At 30.1% G+C, this 17,358-nt stretch overlaps 4 protein-coding genes and 1 long non-coding RNA gene across 10 annotated transcripts; 2 read left to right on the top strand and 3 right to left on the bottom strand.

Annotated features, from left to right (window-relative positions):
- Positions 1 to 1,856: 1,856 nt before the first annotated feature.
- On the bottom strand, positions 1,857 to 5,347 carry Phm (Peptidylglycine-alpha-hydroxylating monooxygenase). Its single transcript, XM_029319401.2, has 3 exons — positions 5,088 to 5,347; positions 4,429 to 4,644; positions 1,857 to 4,344 (listed from the first exon to the last, which is right to left on the bottom strand). Exons 1-3 carry the CDS (start codon positions 5,211 to 5,213, stop codon positions 3,664 to 3,666), a joined length of 1,023 nt encoding a protein of 340 aa, XP_029175234.1. The 5' UTR covers positions 5,214 to 5,347; the 3' UTR covers positions 1,857 to 3,663.
- A 201-nt stretch (positions 5,348 to 5,548) lies between these two features.
- Positions 5,549 to 10,341, bottom strand: Arl6 (ADP ribosylation factor-like 6). 2 transcript variants are annotated; one of them, XM_029319659.2, is made up of 3 exons: positions 10,027 to 10,341; positions 6,775 to 6,954; positions 5,549 to 6,391 (listed from the first exon to the last, which is right to left on the bottom strand). In XM_029319659.2, the coding sequence occupies exons 1-3, from the start codon at positions 10,109 to 10,111 to the stop codon at positions 6,180 to 6,182; spliced, it is 477 nt and encodes a 158-aa protein (XP_029175492.1). In that variant the 5' UTR covers positions 10,112 to 10,341; the 3' UTR covers positions 5,549 to 6,179. The 2 variants fall into 2 exon arrangements, with proteins under 2 accessions (XP_029175492.1, XP_029175486.1); XM_029319653.2 differs by having other exon boundaries at positions 9,934 to 10,339.
- LOC114943920 (uncharacterized) lies at positions 7,700 to 9,651 on the top strand. Its single transcript, XM_029319642.2, has 4 exons — positions 7,700 to 7,886; positions 7,961 to 8,436; positions 8,530 to 8,868; positions 8,947 to 9,651. The coding sequence occupies exons 1-4, from the start codon at positions 7,829 to 7,831 to the stop codon at positions 9,649 to 9,651; spliced, it is 1,578 nt and encodes a 525-aa protein (XP_029175475.2). The 5' UTR covers positions 7,700 to 7,828.
- On the top strand, positions 9,636 to 17,030 carry LOC146721798 (BTB/POZ domain-containing protein 10-like). 5 transcript variants are annotated; one of them, XM_085486247.1, is made up of 7 exons: positions 9,636 to 9,694; positions 10,889 to 11,014; positions 12,190 to 12,315; positions 13,310 to 13,477; positions 13,811 to 14,082; positions 14,459 to 14,656; positions 15,492 to 17,030. In XM_085486247.1, the coding sequence occupies exons 1-7, from the start codon at positions 9,648 to 9,650 to the stop codon at positions 15,950 to 15,952; spliced, it is 1,398 nt and encodes a 465-aa protein (XP_085342373.1). In that variant the 5' UTR covers positions 9,636 to 9,647; the 3' UTR covers positions 15,953 to 17,030. The 5 variants fall into 5 exon arrangements, with proteins under 5 accessions (XP_085342373.1, XP_085342372.1, XP_085342374.1 ...); XM_085486246.1 differs by having other exon boundaries at positions 13,286 to 13,477; XM_085486250.1 differs by lacking the exon at positions 9,636 to 9,694 and adding an exon at positions 10,287 to 10,517.
- LOC146721799 (uncharacterized) lies at positions 14,523 to 14,943 on the bottom strand. Its single transcript, XR_014925502.1, has 2 exons — positions 14,864 to 14,943; positions 14,523 to 14,726 (listed from the first exon to the last, which is right to left on the bottom strand). It is a non-coding gene; the product is annotated as an uncharacterized LOC146721799 (long non-coding RNA).
- Positions 17,031 to 17,358: the final 328 nt, after the last annotated feature.

Below are 17,358 nucleotides of genomic sequence, written 5' to 3'. Positions count from 1 at the left end.
TGATATACTTGCATAATCATTATCATGTCAAAGGAATTTTTAATTAATTTAAAATCCATATTCTCTTTGCTAAAAATTTAATTGTCAGTACTTCTCATAATCCTTTTAATTTTCATTTAATATCATATGTATCAATTAACTTAAAAACATAATATTAAACATATCAATTAACTTAAATTTCTATTAAAACAAATTATAAAATAAAATTTTAATATAATTATAAACTTAATATTTATTTTTACCTTTATAGTAAATCACTCGGGAAAAGAGAAACTTTTGTTCTCAATTTGCTAAAACTATAAAATTACTGACATCTTTATTAATTTCCTACGGAAAAAAGTCGACTCAAAAATGTTAAGAGCACAGCCGCAAAGTTTATCCAATTATTTTAATTATGCACTGTACAATAAAAAAGAATATATATTGCTAACACATCTCACATCGTGATACGTATAAGGCGGCAAAAGGCTTATAAGACTAACTAAAAGATAATCGATTAGTCAATTTCCATAGCTCCACTTGAGCTATAATTAATTTCGCTTGTCGCTTTAAACATACCATCTATCGCTTATAAATAGCCCGACTTCTCGTGGGTCCAATACTCTCTCGTCGAACTTTACAAATGTAATTTCGTGGTCGGCAAATACGATCGGTGTAACGGTTGATTGAAGGTCAGCTAATTCACCATCTCGATCTGTCTGCATTAATAGACGTTAGACGTAACAACACGGCCCAGCACCATTCAATCGAATTCATTGCATTGACTCGTCAGCTTTTCATCGATCGATTGATAACGGGATGCTTCGGAAAAAAATATACGAGAAATCAGACGATCGTATATAGAAAGCGCGCACGATAAATCCAACGTAAAGCTTGCGCGAGACGTGCTTTATCGCGGCGCTAAAGACCTCGATGAGATTACCTTTCTCTTGATGCACCTTTTAAGTTTAATGGAACCGCGCGAATTACGTTGTAGCGAACGTCCGTACTTAATTTAAGTCGCCAAAGTCCATAACTCGTTTTCACGATCCTCTGTTTAGAGCCGCCGAGTCTGCACACCTATTAATCTGATGTCTTTTTTTCTGCCATGATATGCAATCCATGCCAACGCGGAACAAAATGATAAAGTTCGCGATTAATATTATAAGTTACTTTAAGCAAAAGGGAAAAATAATGCATCGTGTGACATAGATTATCCCGTATGTAGTAAGAATTAATTTTAAGCAGCAGAATTTCTATAGGAAGAAAGGATGTGGTCTGTGAAGTTGGCACCCCAAAATGCGAATTTTTATCAAATTGATGACATTTGATAGTCCACAATTTGTCCACATCCACATTTGTCCAGAGATAATCCCATCTAGGGGTGCTCATAATAAAATTTATTCAAATTTTTTTTTGGAAGATGGATAAAAAACGATTATCTAAGGACAAATGTGGACGAAATTATGGACAATCGAATACCACATCAATTTTGTAAAAATTCGCATTTTGGGGTGCCAATTTCACAGATTTGGGAGGATGTATATAAAAATAAAATACCGAAAAAAAACAGAATACATCAAACCGAATGTACATTGCGCGATGGAGAGAGTAACGCTGCAATATAATTTACTAGAATGTACAAATCAAAGGCTGCCAATTCTATGTATGCACAGCAACCAAGAGAACGTTATTAACGTGATATGAACTATACGTGATATGACGTATTGTACGTATTATGTACACTAGTGTACACACAAATATATTGCAATTACGAGAGTGCATCACGAGAGAAAGTAACATGCTTCTTTGAAACCGTATCCTCTGGAAATGTATTCGCTGCGTTATTGCAAACAGCGTGAAACAAAAAGACAAGCTTTTTGCATAAGTCGTTTATTGAAATCCATAAATGCTTATAATAATTAGATTTTCAGCGACGACCGTGCGCTTATACATGTTCGAAAATAAATATCCATCAATGGTCTCGCGAAAAATACGCTGGGACGGGGAAAACAGATCTACATTTTTCATTTAAATGCAGTTTTTCAGAAGTCAGGTAGAAATTCCTGAGCGATTGTATACATATATACAATACATACAGTGTTTAGAGAAGACTTGAAAATTGAGAGAAAGACTTATCTCTCGTTATATTTTTGGAAGTAATACTCTCATCGATTTTACATTGACATCTCGCTTCGGGAGATACGTCCTATCTAAAATAATCCTCTTCAAATTATTAACCATACTGATTATAATTATAAACTGTTTGAGATTCATTGAAGTTCCGTGCTTCAATGCAATCATTATAATAACGACATCTTGATCTTAGTTTCAAATATAATTTTACTCCTAAAATAAAGCTAACAACTAATGTATCGATCATTCGAGCACATTCTTTTTCTGCATAAAACTAATTCATTAATATTTTTAATTATTAATAATTTTAATAATAATTAAAAATATTATCAATTAATGAACGATTATATTTGTTTATAATCATTCTAAAAATTTGTTTGAAATATATTCTACAAGAAATAAATAAAAAGAAAATTATAAAAAATGCATCTTTCTGCCAATAATATATATTTCAGAATTATTTAAATTATATCATGTGTATATAACTGTCAAGTATTTTAAATTCTCATACCGTTATATTCAATGAATTGACTATTAAAATAAAAGTATATATATATATATATATATATATATATATATATACATATACGTATATATCTTCAATAACTTTTCAAATTACGTATAATCGTAAATTAATCATAAATATTAACTGAAAAACTAGGCCTAAGTTTAGCATTAACTCTTTATATCACATCTGCATAGCTGGTTCAGTACATATACACACACACATACATACATTATAATACAATTATTAATTAAACCGTAAGCCAAAATAGACTACTAATTAACATAGACTAATTTTTGTCAAAAAATTATACATATTGTGTACAACCGGTCGACAACTTGCAACATAAATTGCAATAGCAATTCAAACAGATGCATATTTATAAAAATTGTCAATGTATGTAAATGCATGTTTGTAAATGTTAACTTATGTCATTATTATTAAAACTGAGAAGAAATATATATTATAAACTATTACAAATTAATATCTTTTAAAAATGACTCATATGTAAAATAAGTACAATGTACCTCTGATCGCAGTATTCTCAATTATAATCACTTGAAAAGTATAAAAATTAGATTAATTTTGCATAATTTGTGCGTAATTATTATAATTTATTTTAATAATTAATAATTAAATAAATTATTTTCCAACAATATTTCATTTTTATCCATTTAAATTAAATTTGTTTATCTTAAAAATCAATAATAATAACTTGCTAAAATCTTATATCCTCTGAACAATTTTAAAAATTATATAAACCATTCCAAGTTTAAGAAAACGTTGCTCTATAAAATAAACTAATACTAAATTTATATTTAAAGTTTATCAAGAGTGTATCAATAAATGTAATTAACAAAAAATCGATTGTAAATTAAATTAGGACGGCTTGATCCCCAAACATCAATCTATCTCACTGAATTAAATGCATCTAAATATACAGTCTATGGAAACGTTGGAATTTTTCCTAATTTTACATAATAAAATAAAATTGATCTATTATGTCAATCTATCAAAATAATCAATATCAATCGATTGGAATATTACAATATAGATGCCTCATTGTCAGGAATATTAGTTAACTCTTGGTTCCAATAATATAAAGGTGGCCCTTGAGAAAAACAATACTTCTGCTTTAACGGGCTATCATTCTCAACATAATACATAATATACATATTACACATCTCATCTTCATTCGTTAAACCTATATAAGTGGGTCTGTCACGTGTATTTTCCATTGTACAACGAGCTGCCAGTATATCACCGAACGTAATTGCAATTTTGTTAGTAACAGGATAAAACATTTGAGGAGTTAATGGATCTCTCTTCCCAAGTTCGATCCACTTGTTCAATCCACGATTATTTTTTTTTACTACATAACCAGAGACCACTTTTCCCAGTGAATGAGTATGTGTTCTATATGCAAATGGATAAATAGTCTTATTCTCTGTTATACGACAAGAAGTTTCCATATGTACTACTTCCCTAGGTTGTATAATGCCACCTGTTCCTAACAGAATAACACCAGCCAATTTGTTCAATGGATATGTTGTATAATGTAAAATTACACCTGAGTTATCTGTTCTGCCATCCTTGAAATGATCAATGTGTGCGTAATGCACTTGTAGAACAATATATTGTATGGGAGAGTCACCGCCTACTTTAAAGCCTACCTCATATGGTAGATCTAATTCTGGAGCATCTCTTCCCCATGCATAGATAATCTGTTTAAATAAAAAATTTATCTTTTTTTAATATATCTATAAGATATATAAGATACATTACATTACTTTATTAATTGTTATTACTTGTGTCCCTTCTTTACAAGGAGATGCTGTATCTCGTATATCTGCAGTATTCATCATTTCTCCGCAATTCCAAACTGGCTTTGCACTACCTGGTTTGCTGCATCCGTAAATTAGTATATGATGAGCTGTTTGCATTGTCGCATTTGGCTCAAAACCAGTAATATAATAGTTTTTGGTAAAATCTATTCGTACTGGAGTGCATAGATATAGTTCAGGCTATAAAAACAGAATATATCAGATAATTTCTATCCCATAAAAGTTATTTAATGCATTAGCCCATCAATAAAATATAGAAATTAATACAATTAGAAACTTATTCTTCATCAATATACAACTAATATACAATTTATAGAAATAAATTTAACACGATACAAAATATATTAACGTATATTTAAGAAAATACATTTAAATATTCTATGTTACTTTTTTGTACATCGAAGGAATCGTATGTAATAATTAAAGATTAGACACACTTGTTTTTCTCCTTAACCTTTAGAGGACGGAAAATTTTCAGTGCAAATCGACCTCTTTTAAAACGTGTAATTTATATATAAATCAAATGTATAACTAAGGACAAATCTCCGATCAAATAGATGGTCCCTAAAGGGACCAGTCCCGTCCTCTAAAGATTAAGAAAAAATTACGGTACTGTTACTTACCGTATTTGGTCTCACGTTCGGCATGTACAGCGAATATTTCTCTGTCTCGTAACAATATGTGAGCTTGAAGAAAACCGCAAATGCGAAATAATACGTTAACGAGCGTTTTCCCGACATTTTCACCATTTCAAAGGACCCTTATCAAAACTATGATAAGGAGTCCACCTGTTAAACGCTACAGGTCGGTCGATACAATACCTCGCTACATCACTACACGAGTGACGTAAATAGTAAAAGGTCATAAAATATATTTCCAGAGGCGCGAAATTTCAATGGATTGGTGGCGACATCTTACGAGAACGTATAACTTCAAATCGATTATTTCAATTTTCATTGCTCGTTTTTTATATTTTTGTATATGTCGTAGTTCTATATATCTAATATTTTTCTTATCGCTATATAATATACATATATACGAATAAATAAATATGCATTGCCCTATAACAAAGAACGACGAAATCTTCAATTAAAATGTTTATTGAAACTGAATAGTTTAAATATTACGATGAAATATTTCTCTGCAGAGCATTATACGATGCTCTATCGTTACAGTGCGGAAAATTGGGCCGCAATTATATTAAAAAATAATAATTTTATATACACTTACATATGTTCAGCTATGTACGCCTACTTTTGGACGGAATTAAATTGAGCTTGCGGCGATGCTTCCTAATTATACACTTTTTACCTCGATTATAGCAATATTCAACGCGAAGAATACACTTTCTTTTCGATAGAAACTTATGAGAACTTTGTACCGAGAATTTCTTTACGCTATTACACCCGATTACACCGGATTTCGAATGGACGACTGACGTTTCACTCGACGTCAAGAGTGCCCTCACGTTTGAATTAAGATAGGTACTTTCGAGTCTGACATGTCGCGTCTAGGTACATTCGTGAATCATGACTGTTGATTCCATAAACATTTTTAGTAGCGCCAAATGAAACACTCTTCAAATACAAAAATACGAAGAATTCCGTAACATATTTTAAATGACATATACAGGCACTAATGTCGATCCGACACATTTTGTCAAAAGAGAAAAAAAAATCAAACCAATCGCGTTTTCCATCCGATGTCGGCGCGTTTTATCTCTTGTTAATGTATATATCACGAATTTGATCTGTCAGCCACTCGATTGCCGGCTGCAAACCTTCGCCGGTTATCGCGTTTGTCGCTCGTATATGCCAGGGTTTATTCTGTATTCGCTCGAGTCCCAATCCAGCGACCAGCTTCACGGTAGTCAAGGAGTCAGGTAAATCCATTTTGTTTGCCAAAAAAAGGATGGGTATTTTGCGACCTAAAATGTTTCACACATCTGTTTCGTGCATTCATCTAGCAGGGCGGTATTCATATAGTCCGTTCTTATATTTAAGATCGTCTTAAGACTTCGTTCAATCAATCAGGAGATGTTATGCGGCCATTTGATTGGCTGACCGAGGTCTAAGACGATCTTAAATATAAGAAGCAACTGTGAATACCGGCCCTAAATCGTTTATTAATTATTATATATTGTTGCATCTCGAATTTCGAAAATTTTGTTAAGAATTTTGTTATTATATAAGAAAGATGTGCGTGTCTCTTCCTTCTCATTTTTTATTATTTAAATAATTTTTTGATATATTAATTATTTTTTTATTACAAGGGCTTCTATATGCAAATGAGAGAAAAGATGTAACATACCTGCTACATCGGGATGTTGCAAGAGCATGTCCAATTCTTCTTTCACGACAACCAGTCGGAGCTTATCGCTACTGTCAATTATAAAGATAATCCCGTGGCAATCTTTATAATAATGCTCCCACAATGATCGATGACGATCGTGGCCTGACATATCAAATGCGGTGAAATTGACATTCTTGACTGAAACAATAAACGACTTCGATTTATTATATATCCCAGTAAAAGCAAGTATGTATACATTATACATATAAAAAGTTTATGAAAACTTTTTATAACATTTTAATTCTTATTGTTTCAATATGCAGTTTGATCGGAAAGAATTTCTGAATAATTTTTCTTTTTAAAAAAATAATTTTTTATGACATTTAATAATATATACAATCTCTCTAATAAAGCAATTTTAATTAAATAAGGTCTTATTATATATACTTGTCAAATATAGAAACGAATAAAAAATTATATATCAAAAACGTATATATACACACACACATATATATATATATATATATATATATATAAATTCATCAAAACTTTTTTTTATAACATATTTGATTCTTGTTTTAATATACAGTTTGATCGGAAAGAGAATTTCTGAATAATTTTTCTTTTTAAAAAATCACTTTTCATGACATTCAATAAAATATAGTCTCTCTGACAATGCAATTTTAATTAAAGTCTTGTCAAATATGATTCATTATTAGACGAATAAAAAATATAATTTGCATAAAAATATGTAACAAATAAATATCGTCTTGAATTTTTTAAATAAATTTATAATTCTTCAATAACCCAAGATAAAAATATTTGAGAACCATCACTTGAGGGTGCACTCAGTGCTACACTTGCTCCTTAAATAGCTACTCGCGATTGGTGCATACTTTTGTATTCTGGATATACGTAGGATGATACACCAATCACGAATAATCGCTCGTGAATTGCACAACAACCGGTTGCAGTATTGAATGCATCGATTGTCTTTTGGCGCGAGTTTTTTTTAAAGTTGTTTAGTTTTGTTATTATTGCAAATGATATGCGAGTGATGTAAAATAAGAAGATGGAAACGGCCAGTACTTCCAGTAATAATGACACGAATATCGAGCAGATTGATGAAGGTAGACAAATTGTCAAATATCCTAACCCTATTCAGACGACGAAGGAATAATTTTCCAATTTTTAAAATTTTTAGACACAGAAAAGAAAAAGCTGCGTCAAGAAATAAAGAGTCTGGAATGCTTAATCGAACAATGCGAACAAAAACTGAACACAATATGTTTCGGAGACGTGGAAGAACATTTGACAGAATCGCCAAACTTGAAGATTCTTCCACATTCAAGAAGAATACCGAATGTCGAAGTTGATTTGCAAAATGAGTTGTATAATTTCGCCGGTTTTCATTGCGCTAAATTCCGAAGGGATGAGATCGTATTCAACTTTAAACCAACGAGCAAGTATCAGAAAAACGACACTTATGCGATACAGATTTTCATAAAGAATGGAAAAGGCGAGCTGGGAAAATGGGTAATGCCAATGTCGTTCGATGTGAATGACATGCTGTCTAAAATACCCATTGACAAAACAAAAAATATAGGTCCTTTTCTAAAGAGTTGTAAACACAATATTGACTGTTACGTTGCTCGACAAGACCAGTTCCTGTCATTAAAAGTATGTATTTATATGTCATAAAAATGAATAGTATAAAATTATTTTCAAGTTATATGCAATATACTAACAAATAATGAATAATGTCTGTTTTAGGAATATACTTTACATATGAAACATTGTTCTCTGCACTCTAACATGGCATATACGCAAATTAGTTTAGAATTGTATGGTATACATGACAAAGAAAATGATAAATATATGAACTTAGTAATATATTTACTATATCATTCTCATATAGCAAGACCATATAAAATTAATATCGATACAATGGAAGAAAAGAAGTTAAATGATGATTTAAGACGACAATTAAAAATATGTCTAAAAGAGTTCAAGATATTAGATTTACAAACAGCATTTGAAAAGATTTTAACAGAGGATTCTGCATTTACGTGGCTGCGGACAGATGACAGTGATAGTCCACTAGAATTGAATGTACAGCATTTAATAAATATAAGATTAAATGAAAACAATTTTTATACGATTAAAATATACTTATCATTTTTTTTTTAGGACACTAGTGATTCTACAGAAGATTTTTTAGTAGACTTACAATTAAATCGAAACAAGTCACTGAGAAAACGCAAGAGAAAACATGAACGGCAGAAGAGGAATGAAAGAAAAAAACGGAAGAATACTTCAAAAAATATTGAATTATCGAACAATAATGAGGAAGATAGTTATACACAAGTGACAAGCACTAAAAGTTCACGGCAAATTTTGAAAGAAAACGAAACAGAGAAGCTTCCATCCACTTCAAAACAAAAAGTTTTTAGAAACCTTCCAGAAGAAACGACACCATTGTATAAACCTAAAATTAGATTAAAACAGACGAAATTGAATTTTCATACCAATCAGCCTACAAACAATTCTAAGGATGCAAATTTTGATTCAAAACTACATGATGAACTTGTCAAAAAGAAACTGAAGATAACTCCGCTAGGCACTAGCACTCCGTTACCTGATACAATCAGAAATAAAAAAGTATCCTCATCGTCTAGTTCAGAAATGGGAAACATCACAAATATTGAAATACTGAAACCAACTATAGATAAATTGAAAAAATCTAAAGGTAGTCGTCTAACAAATAAGATTGTAAAAAAGAAAGCACCAAAGTTATCACAAGGTACTATTGAAGCAATTAGATCATCGTCACGAACTGTGAAGACAGATCAACGACGTATGAGAAATATGAAAAACAAAAATATGAGAAAATGAGTGTAGAATTATGTGTGAAAAGTAACAAAACGTATATCTTGTGGTAAGAAACTATTATATATTTTCTGTTCATTCTTTGAAGTATTTATATAATCATTATTTATAATTATTTCTAACCACATTGTTTCTTTTTTTCTTTAATTTGGTATTTTATTGTGTACACAAATAAATAGAGTGCTATGTGGATTTGAGATTATGCTGGTGCAATAAATATGCGATAGCACTAAAAGCAATTTAATTTCACATCTTGGGCACTCTATCGCTCTTTGTTATTTAACTTACATGCGAATTTCTCGACATTAAACCCGACAGTGGGCACTATGTCTATGCAACGGTCGTCCTCGCGTTTGAAATTATTTATGACCGTCGACTTACCACTGTTATTAAGGCCCACTACTAAAACGTTTACTTCTTTTTTCCTAAGACCGAGGAGATTCGCTAAACGATCGAACAATCCCATTTTCTTTCAGCGATACGAGTTCCTTGCCACGTTTATCGGACGTCAATAATCATCCCCCCGTTACGTTGGTACCAGCCACGGTTTAGAGGGTGGGGTAAAATCATCCCTCTTACACCTGTGCTATAGAATCGAGAATTCGCATCGAAGTTTATGTTTGAGAATCACTGACATGTCATATAGTTCCATTCATCGCGCACTTCGTGTATCTCCGTCAATGTTCGTATTGTTTCGTACTTCGTGCATATGATGACGTGATTGTACGCAGTCATGCGTTCGAGTTCGTCGATCGAAGAGCTGTCATTGTCAGACTAAATTGTATTCGTGCTGATTCGTACGATCTGGAGATCTGTGAGTCCACGAAGAAGCTTTTGAAGCGGCTCAGTTGGTTCTTATCGATCTCGAGCTCGTAAATATCATCATCATTTAATATTGTACAAAATATTATTCGCATTTAACGAAAACGACGAGATTAACCTCGAAAGAGGGAAAGACAGACCCGGAGAGAAAAGTGTCGAAAGTTCAAAGGCTTATTAGAAACAATAGATATATAAATGTTATCTCTATTAACACGTGGCATATATATTTTTCTGTCACTTTACAAAATTTGATATTACATATTATTACTTGTATATAATAAAATATAAAAATGATAAAATAATAAATTGTCAGAAATGATATTTTGTTAGGTTATTTTTCTATTGTAACAAGATTTTAACGCTAATATTAAGTTTGTTCTTTAGCAAATTATCAAGTGAACATATTTTCGACTTTTATCAGGTGGTTTAACATGTCGAACCCGTCAGAGCGAGTCAATTATATGCAAGACAGCAGTAGTGATACAGAGACTGATTACAAAGAGACTGATGGAAGAGGAAGGCATCGTTTGTACAAAAATAGACTGAGGTAAAGATTACCTTTAAATTCCGAATCTTTAATCTCCGTTTTGGATTCGACGATGCGAAAAAATGCCTGTGGAGTAATTTTTATATAGATTCAGCAACATATTTAGCAAAATCGTTTCAACTGCAATATTACTATTAATATTCAAGGAGTTAACATTTTTGCAGATAAGTTAAATTGCACTGTGCTATTTGAACGAAAATATATAACGTCTTGCTCTAATTTCTTACAACATCTTAGATCTTTCAGCATGCACTTAGATTAGGTTTGCCCTTACAAATCTTCGTTACACGCATGCACATATTATTTTGAATTTATGTAAACTTACACACATTGTTCTATTAATTGGCAAAAAAATTAATTACATTTATGCGATATTCTGAATTATAGAAAATGCATAATATACAAATTGTATTTATAATATTCAATGTACTTTGCTTTTTTTTAAATATTATATGCATTTATAGGAATATTGTATTTATACGTCTATAATATACTGTAATTTACATATATTACATGATGACATGTTTATATACAATTTCCATGCTATATTATGCATTTTCTTAAATTGCACTGATATTAGTTATAATAGTTTATATTTATGAATATTTAATTATTGCTCAAGATTTGTTATCTTTACCCCATATATGAAAAAATAAGTAAAGATAAAATTTCTTACATGTTTTGTATATATAATATATTAGAAAAAATTGGAGAAATTTATAAAATTACTCTTATGTCGTAAATTTTAAAGTATATAGCAAAAATAGAAATTGCTTATATATACATACACATTCATATAAGATAATAACTGATAATACAATCTTTTTGAAGCGTACATTCCTTGTGCAGTTGCACTTTGACTGAAACTGATATAATGTTTCATAAAATGCAATTTTGGTGTGTTAATAACATGGAAATTTGAATTTTACTGAATCAATCTTTAAAAAGTATAAATAGGATTAAAATTCAATTCTTTCGCTATTAGCATGCGCAAAAAGGTCTTAAATCATTTTCTTGTATTATGAAAATTTGATTTTAACAAAATTGTACTAAAAAATATACACATATCGAACATTCTGAAATTCGCGGAATAATTACTATAGTAGAGATGTTATAGTTGCTTGTCGTAGTAGCTGATTAGTATAAGATTACGTGGTTGTTCTGTGCATGTATAGTTGTGGTGGCTCGTCGAAGCCGAAATCTTGTCTGGTACAGAGGGATGGCAGCGGTGATCGACATTGTCATTCTTTCAATTCCGGCAGAAATTCGCAGAGCACAAATTTCACAAATCAACATAACAGGTAAATGCACGTAACAGATGAAAGCAGGAAATTCTTATAAAGTTTTCTCTATTTATTCTTTTTTAACTTTTCACGGCCTTCTAAAAAAATTTTGAATAAAACTGAAAATAACAAGAGAAGAAATGTGTAACAGTATTCTATGACAATATTTATAATTTTTGTTAATTATCTATTCATTAACTACCTTTTTTTAACTATATCATTATGTACCAAGAGTTATATCAAAAGACTTTATTCTTTAGAACTGTTTTTAATAAATAATTTTTTTTCTATAAATTTTTAAAAGATTTTGAAAGAACATGGATATGAGATATATATTATAATATTTTTAACAAATGGTCTCCCTCTTATATATGTAATTTCATATGGCATTGATAATTATTAATATATTATATTTTTATTTTTTTGTATATTTTATATTTTGTAATATCGACAAAAACAATACATTTTTATTTTAAACAAAAATCGATAGTGGAAATAAATATTTATTTTAAGAAATGTTAGATGCAAACAATAAAGTCATTTATTTATTTTTAGAAAAATATAGCTTCTATAATAGTTTGAAAAGAATATAAATCTTTTTTACATATATTTTTTATCTGTTTCTAGTACTATAATAATTTTTATCCTTTTTTTTATTATACATTTACTTATACCTTTATTATACTTTTATTATACTTGACTTATATTTTATTTAATTCTTGTTATTTTATTTAAATTAGGAATATATAAAATTATGAACATTTATTTCAATTAAATAGATTGAAAATAATTTTCTAACTGTATTTATTTGGAAAAATTATTTTTCTTTTCTCTAATAATATGCAATATCTCAAAATCACGCGACTGGGCTTCGCAAGTTGCAAGGTAGGTCTCGGGAATCGCGTTAGTTTATGTATTTACAGCGATAGTTTCTTACATGATATATACACATGGAAAGGAGTATGTTGCGCTGCATATTCTCCCTAAGGGAGATAATTAATCTTATCCCCAGGATTCGCACGAATATTGGCATCACCAAACAGAATCAGAGTCAGAATCAAAGCAGCAGCAGGGACAACGCAATATCAGGAGGATCAGGAGCTATCTTAGGATCTACTACCGGAGTTAGCAATCAGCCAACCAGCGACGAAAGAATCACTCTCATTGTCGATAACACTAGGTACAATAGGATTTATATTACAATAGCAAATTAATAAAGTTTATATTAAAATAATATACACTTTTTATTAATTAAATATTAAAGTTTTACACAATATATTACTTAAATATGTAATATTAACGTTTTTTTTTTATTTTTTTATTTTATTTTTTTTTATTAATAGTTAAATCTAAATCTTCTCTATTGCCTTATATTTATGTGCGCATTATAACATTATATACCTATATGAAATAAAGGGCACTGCTTTATTTATTTTTTGTCTTTTGTTTGATTTATTAATTAATTGTTTTTTCTTTATTAAATCTAGTTAATCTGTTTTATTTATTATTTCAGATTTATTGTTGACCCAGCTTTGTTCACGGCGCAGCCCAATACAATGTTAGGTCGCATGTTCAGCTCAGGGGTAGAATATGCACAGCCTAATGAACGTGGTGAATACGAGGTCGCCGATGGCATTTCTGCTATGGTTTTTCGCGCTATCTTAGAGTATTATAAGGGCGGAGTAATTCGATGTCCCCCAACTGTAAGTGTTCAAGAACTACGAGAAGCCTGCGATTATCTGCTGGTACCTTTTGATGCTAGCACGGTGAAGTGCCAAAATCTTAGTAAGTGTTATAAATAATTTATAATGTCATTAATTTCATACAAACTAAGAACATTTTATAAGAATGATTTTATGTAAAATTGTGCATTTTTATTATATAAAAATTATTAATATAAAATATATAAAACAATAAAAAATAAAAATAGAAATGTAAATATTAATTAATATTACAAATAAATAAAAATGTCTTTCATATCAAATTAATAGCTTAATTAAAGTTGAATCAATTCAGATTGAATTAAGCAATGCATTGCAAAGAGCTGAAACAGAAGGAACATTAAACGAGCAAAAAATGGTTTATCTTGCTTGTAAATTTTTTTAATTAAAAATGCGTATTGTTACATGTATATGTTACATTTATTGTATTATTATTACAGGAGGATTGTTACACGAGTTGTCGAATGAGGGTGCACGTTGCCAATTCGAAGTATTTTTAGAGGATCTGATTTTGCCGTTAATGGTGAATAGTGCGCGACGTGGTGATCGCGAATGCCATATTGTCGTCCTGCTCGAGGATGACGTAGTCGATTGGGACGAAGAATATCCTCCCCAAATGGGTGAAGAATATTCCCAAAGTAAATAAATAACATTTTTTAAATGTCTTGAGATATTTTACACATATAGATAGATTGACTATATACTCTGCTGTAAAAACAGATAAAATTTCGAATTATTAATCAATCGAAGTATGTCGAAATCTTGTTATTGATAATTAAAAGCATAATTGTTTTATTCATAATATAATAATTTTTGATATTATATATCAGATTTGTAATACGTACTTCTTTGTCGGAAAATTTTACTTATAACAAAGGTGAAAATTCACTATACTATCAGTGTCTTATTTAAAATAGATTTATCATTTTGCGAGAAAATTTTATTTGGTTGTTTTCATACTTTTGTAAAAAAACTCGCGTAACACTATGAGTCGCCTTCAGAAGATTTAAGAAAACATGCGCAATCTTTTTTAAGTTATAAAATACAACATGCGTTAACCTTGCTTGTTATCATAATCACTCTGTGTTTAATGAAAAATCGATTAACTTGGCCTTTGAAAATACCTAGTCTTTATTAGTTCCACTTATTTTCTTCAATAATGAAGCTTAAGCTAACTTGCTATATTAATACGATCCTATAATATGTTCCATATTTAACGCTGCACACTTAGGAAGTAAAACACTTAGGACTAAAACATTTATGTATAATCTAACTAATAACACAAACATTTTAACAAACATAATAGTCATTATTTGAATATTAAAAATTAATTTGTTGCATTTTTATAAATTTATTGATGTTGTCTTTCTTTCTTTTTCTGTTCTCTAGTTTTTTTCTAGACAAATCTATTAAATCTCACATATTACAAACTTTATACACATATATAATTTCTTTTTATCTTTTTATCTTTAGCTGTCAACAGTACAGCGATGTATCGCTTCTTTAAGTACATCGAGAATCGAGACGTGGCCAAGCAAGTGATGAAAGAACGTGGTTTGAAAAAAATTCGTCTAGGCATCGAGGGCTATCCAACCTATAAAGAAAAGGTGAAGAAACGCGCCGGTGGTCGCGCCGAAGTCATTTACAACTACGTTCAGCGACCCTTCATTCATATGTCTTGGGAGAAAGAAGAAGCCAAAAGCCGTCATGTCGATTTTCAATGTGTTAAGTCAAAGTCAGTAACAAATCTCGCTGAAGCCACGGCCGATCCCGTTTTGGACGCCGCTGGAAATCCTATGCTTCTTCAGGTTGCTGAAGGACCAGTTCCTCAACCTGAAGTGGTTGGACTACCTATGGGTTCGGATGCTGATGTGGACGGACCTATGGGATCTGGTGATCAAGACTTGGCGCTACCGTCTGACGAACTACCGTGAAAAGTAGAAATAGATTAAAATAAAATATAGGAATCTTAAAGAAGATCCTGAAGAAATTTTAATAAAAAGCTTTATGGTTGAGGAGAGATCTCCAAACAAGATTGAAAAGATGCTTACAAAAGGCCATAAAGACAATTTTGAAAAGAAGACTCTTTAAGAGAAACTTGATTTGAAGAAGATGACCTTGAAGAGATGTACGATTCTGCCGGTTTTAAAGACATTGAATATCGCAGAATCACATTGGACTCTAAAAATTAAAGTGCATTGAGTTCTGAAGATTTTGGAATACATTGGATTGTGAAACAAGTATCTTGATATTTGAAGAAAATAATTTATTGAGGTAATTTTTATCTTTCTAATATATCAGAATCCATATTTCAATATAAAAAAGTCATTTAAATCAAAAGAGGAAGTAAGTTTGATTATTCACTTTGTGGCAAATAAGATTGTATTTTTTTTTTAATTTTATTCTTTTTTTTTCACTATTTTTGAGCCTTTGATGATTTCAATATATGACTCTATTGTTGAGCAAATTTATTAATATTGAAAAAAGTTAGCATACATTGCAATCTTCATGAATTAATGTACTGCTTTTACTTTCAAATTTTCTTGTTTAAGATTTGCACAATTCTAATGAAAAAAAAAGATTTATTGTAATAGAAAAAGGAATTGTTTTTTTAATTGATGATATGAATAATATGGATTTATCGTTTCTTCTTCATCTGTTATACATGGATTTTCGGAGTATATATAACGATGTTTAAAAAAAGACTCATTAAAATTAAAGATAGATTTTTTTTCGTCTAGCATCTCTGTCTCTGTCTTGTGATATAGCTCTTCTAGATTACGTTTACACATTAATTTAAAGGTGCAGACTGGTGTTGTTTCCTTTTCTTCTTCCTTGCGGGTTTTGCAATTTTATAATATATAAAATGTTTAGATTTACGATCTTCTTGTATTACTCAAGTACGATATATCGATGTATTATTATTGCATCTTCTACTACTAGCCCGTTTTCACTACCTTTCCCATTTTATACCATTATAATAAAGTTGAATACGATTTGTCAATAAATAAATTATTGTCTTTTTACTCCTTCAAAAACTTACTATTTTTATTACGATTTTATGACTAAGCTAGGTCCTAACGATGGAAATATTTTAAAAATGAACTAGAGATTTTAAAACTAAACAATCTTCGTAAAACATATAGCCATATCGCTTAATTTTCTCGAACAGCTATGTTGATATTTTTTACATTTGTAACAGATTTTATGCAAATATTTATAAATAGGACTTACAGAGTTAAATTTACAATGATTTATAATGATTTTATATTTCTTTCTATATTGTTCTGTGAAATGTTTAAGCTTCTGAACGAAAACCCTAGAATTGGAGTTACAGTGA

The sequence above is a fragment of the Nylanderia fulva genome, unplaced genomic scaffold, assembly GCF_048542155.1.
Source record: "Nylanderia fulva isolate GAGA-0341 unplaced genomic scaffold, ASM4854215v1 Scaffold41, whole genome shotgun sequence".
Taxonomy (NCBI): domain Eukaryota; kingdom Metazoa; phylum Arthropoda; class Insecta; order Hymenoptera; family Formicidae; genus Nylanderia; species Nylanderia fulva.
This window is presented reverse-complemented; position numbering and strand designations above follow the sequence as displayed.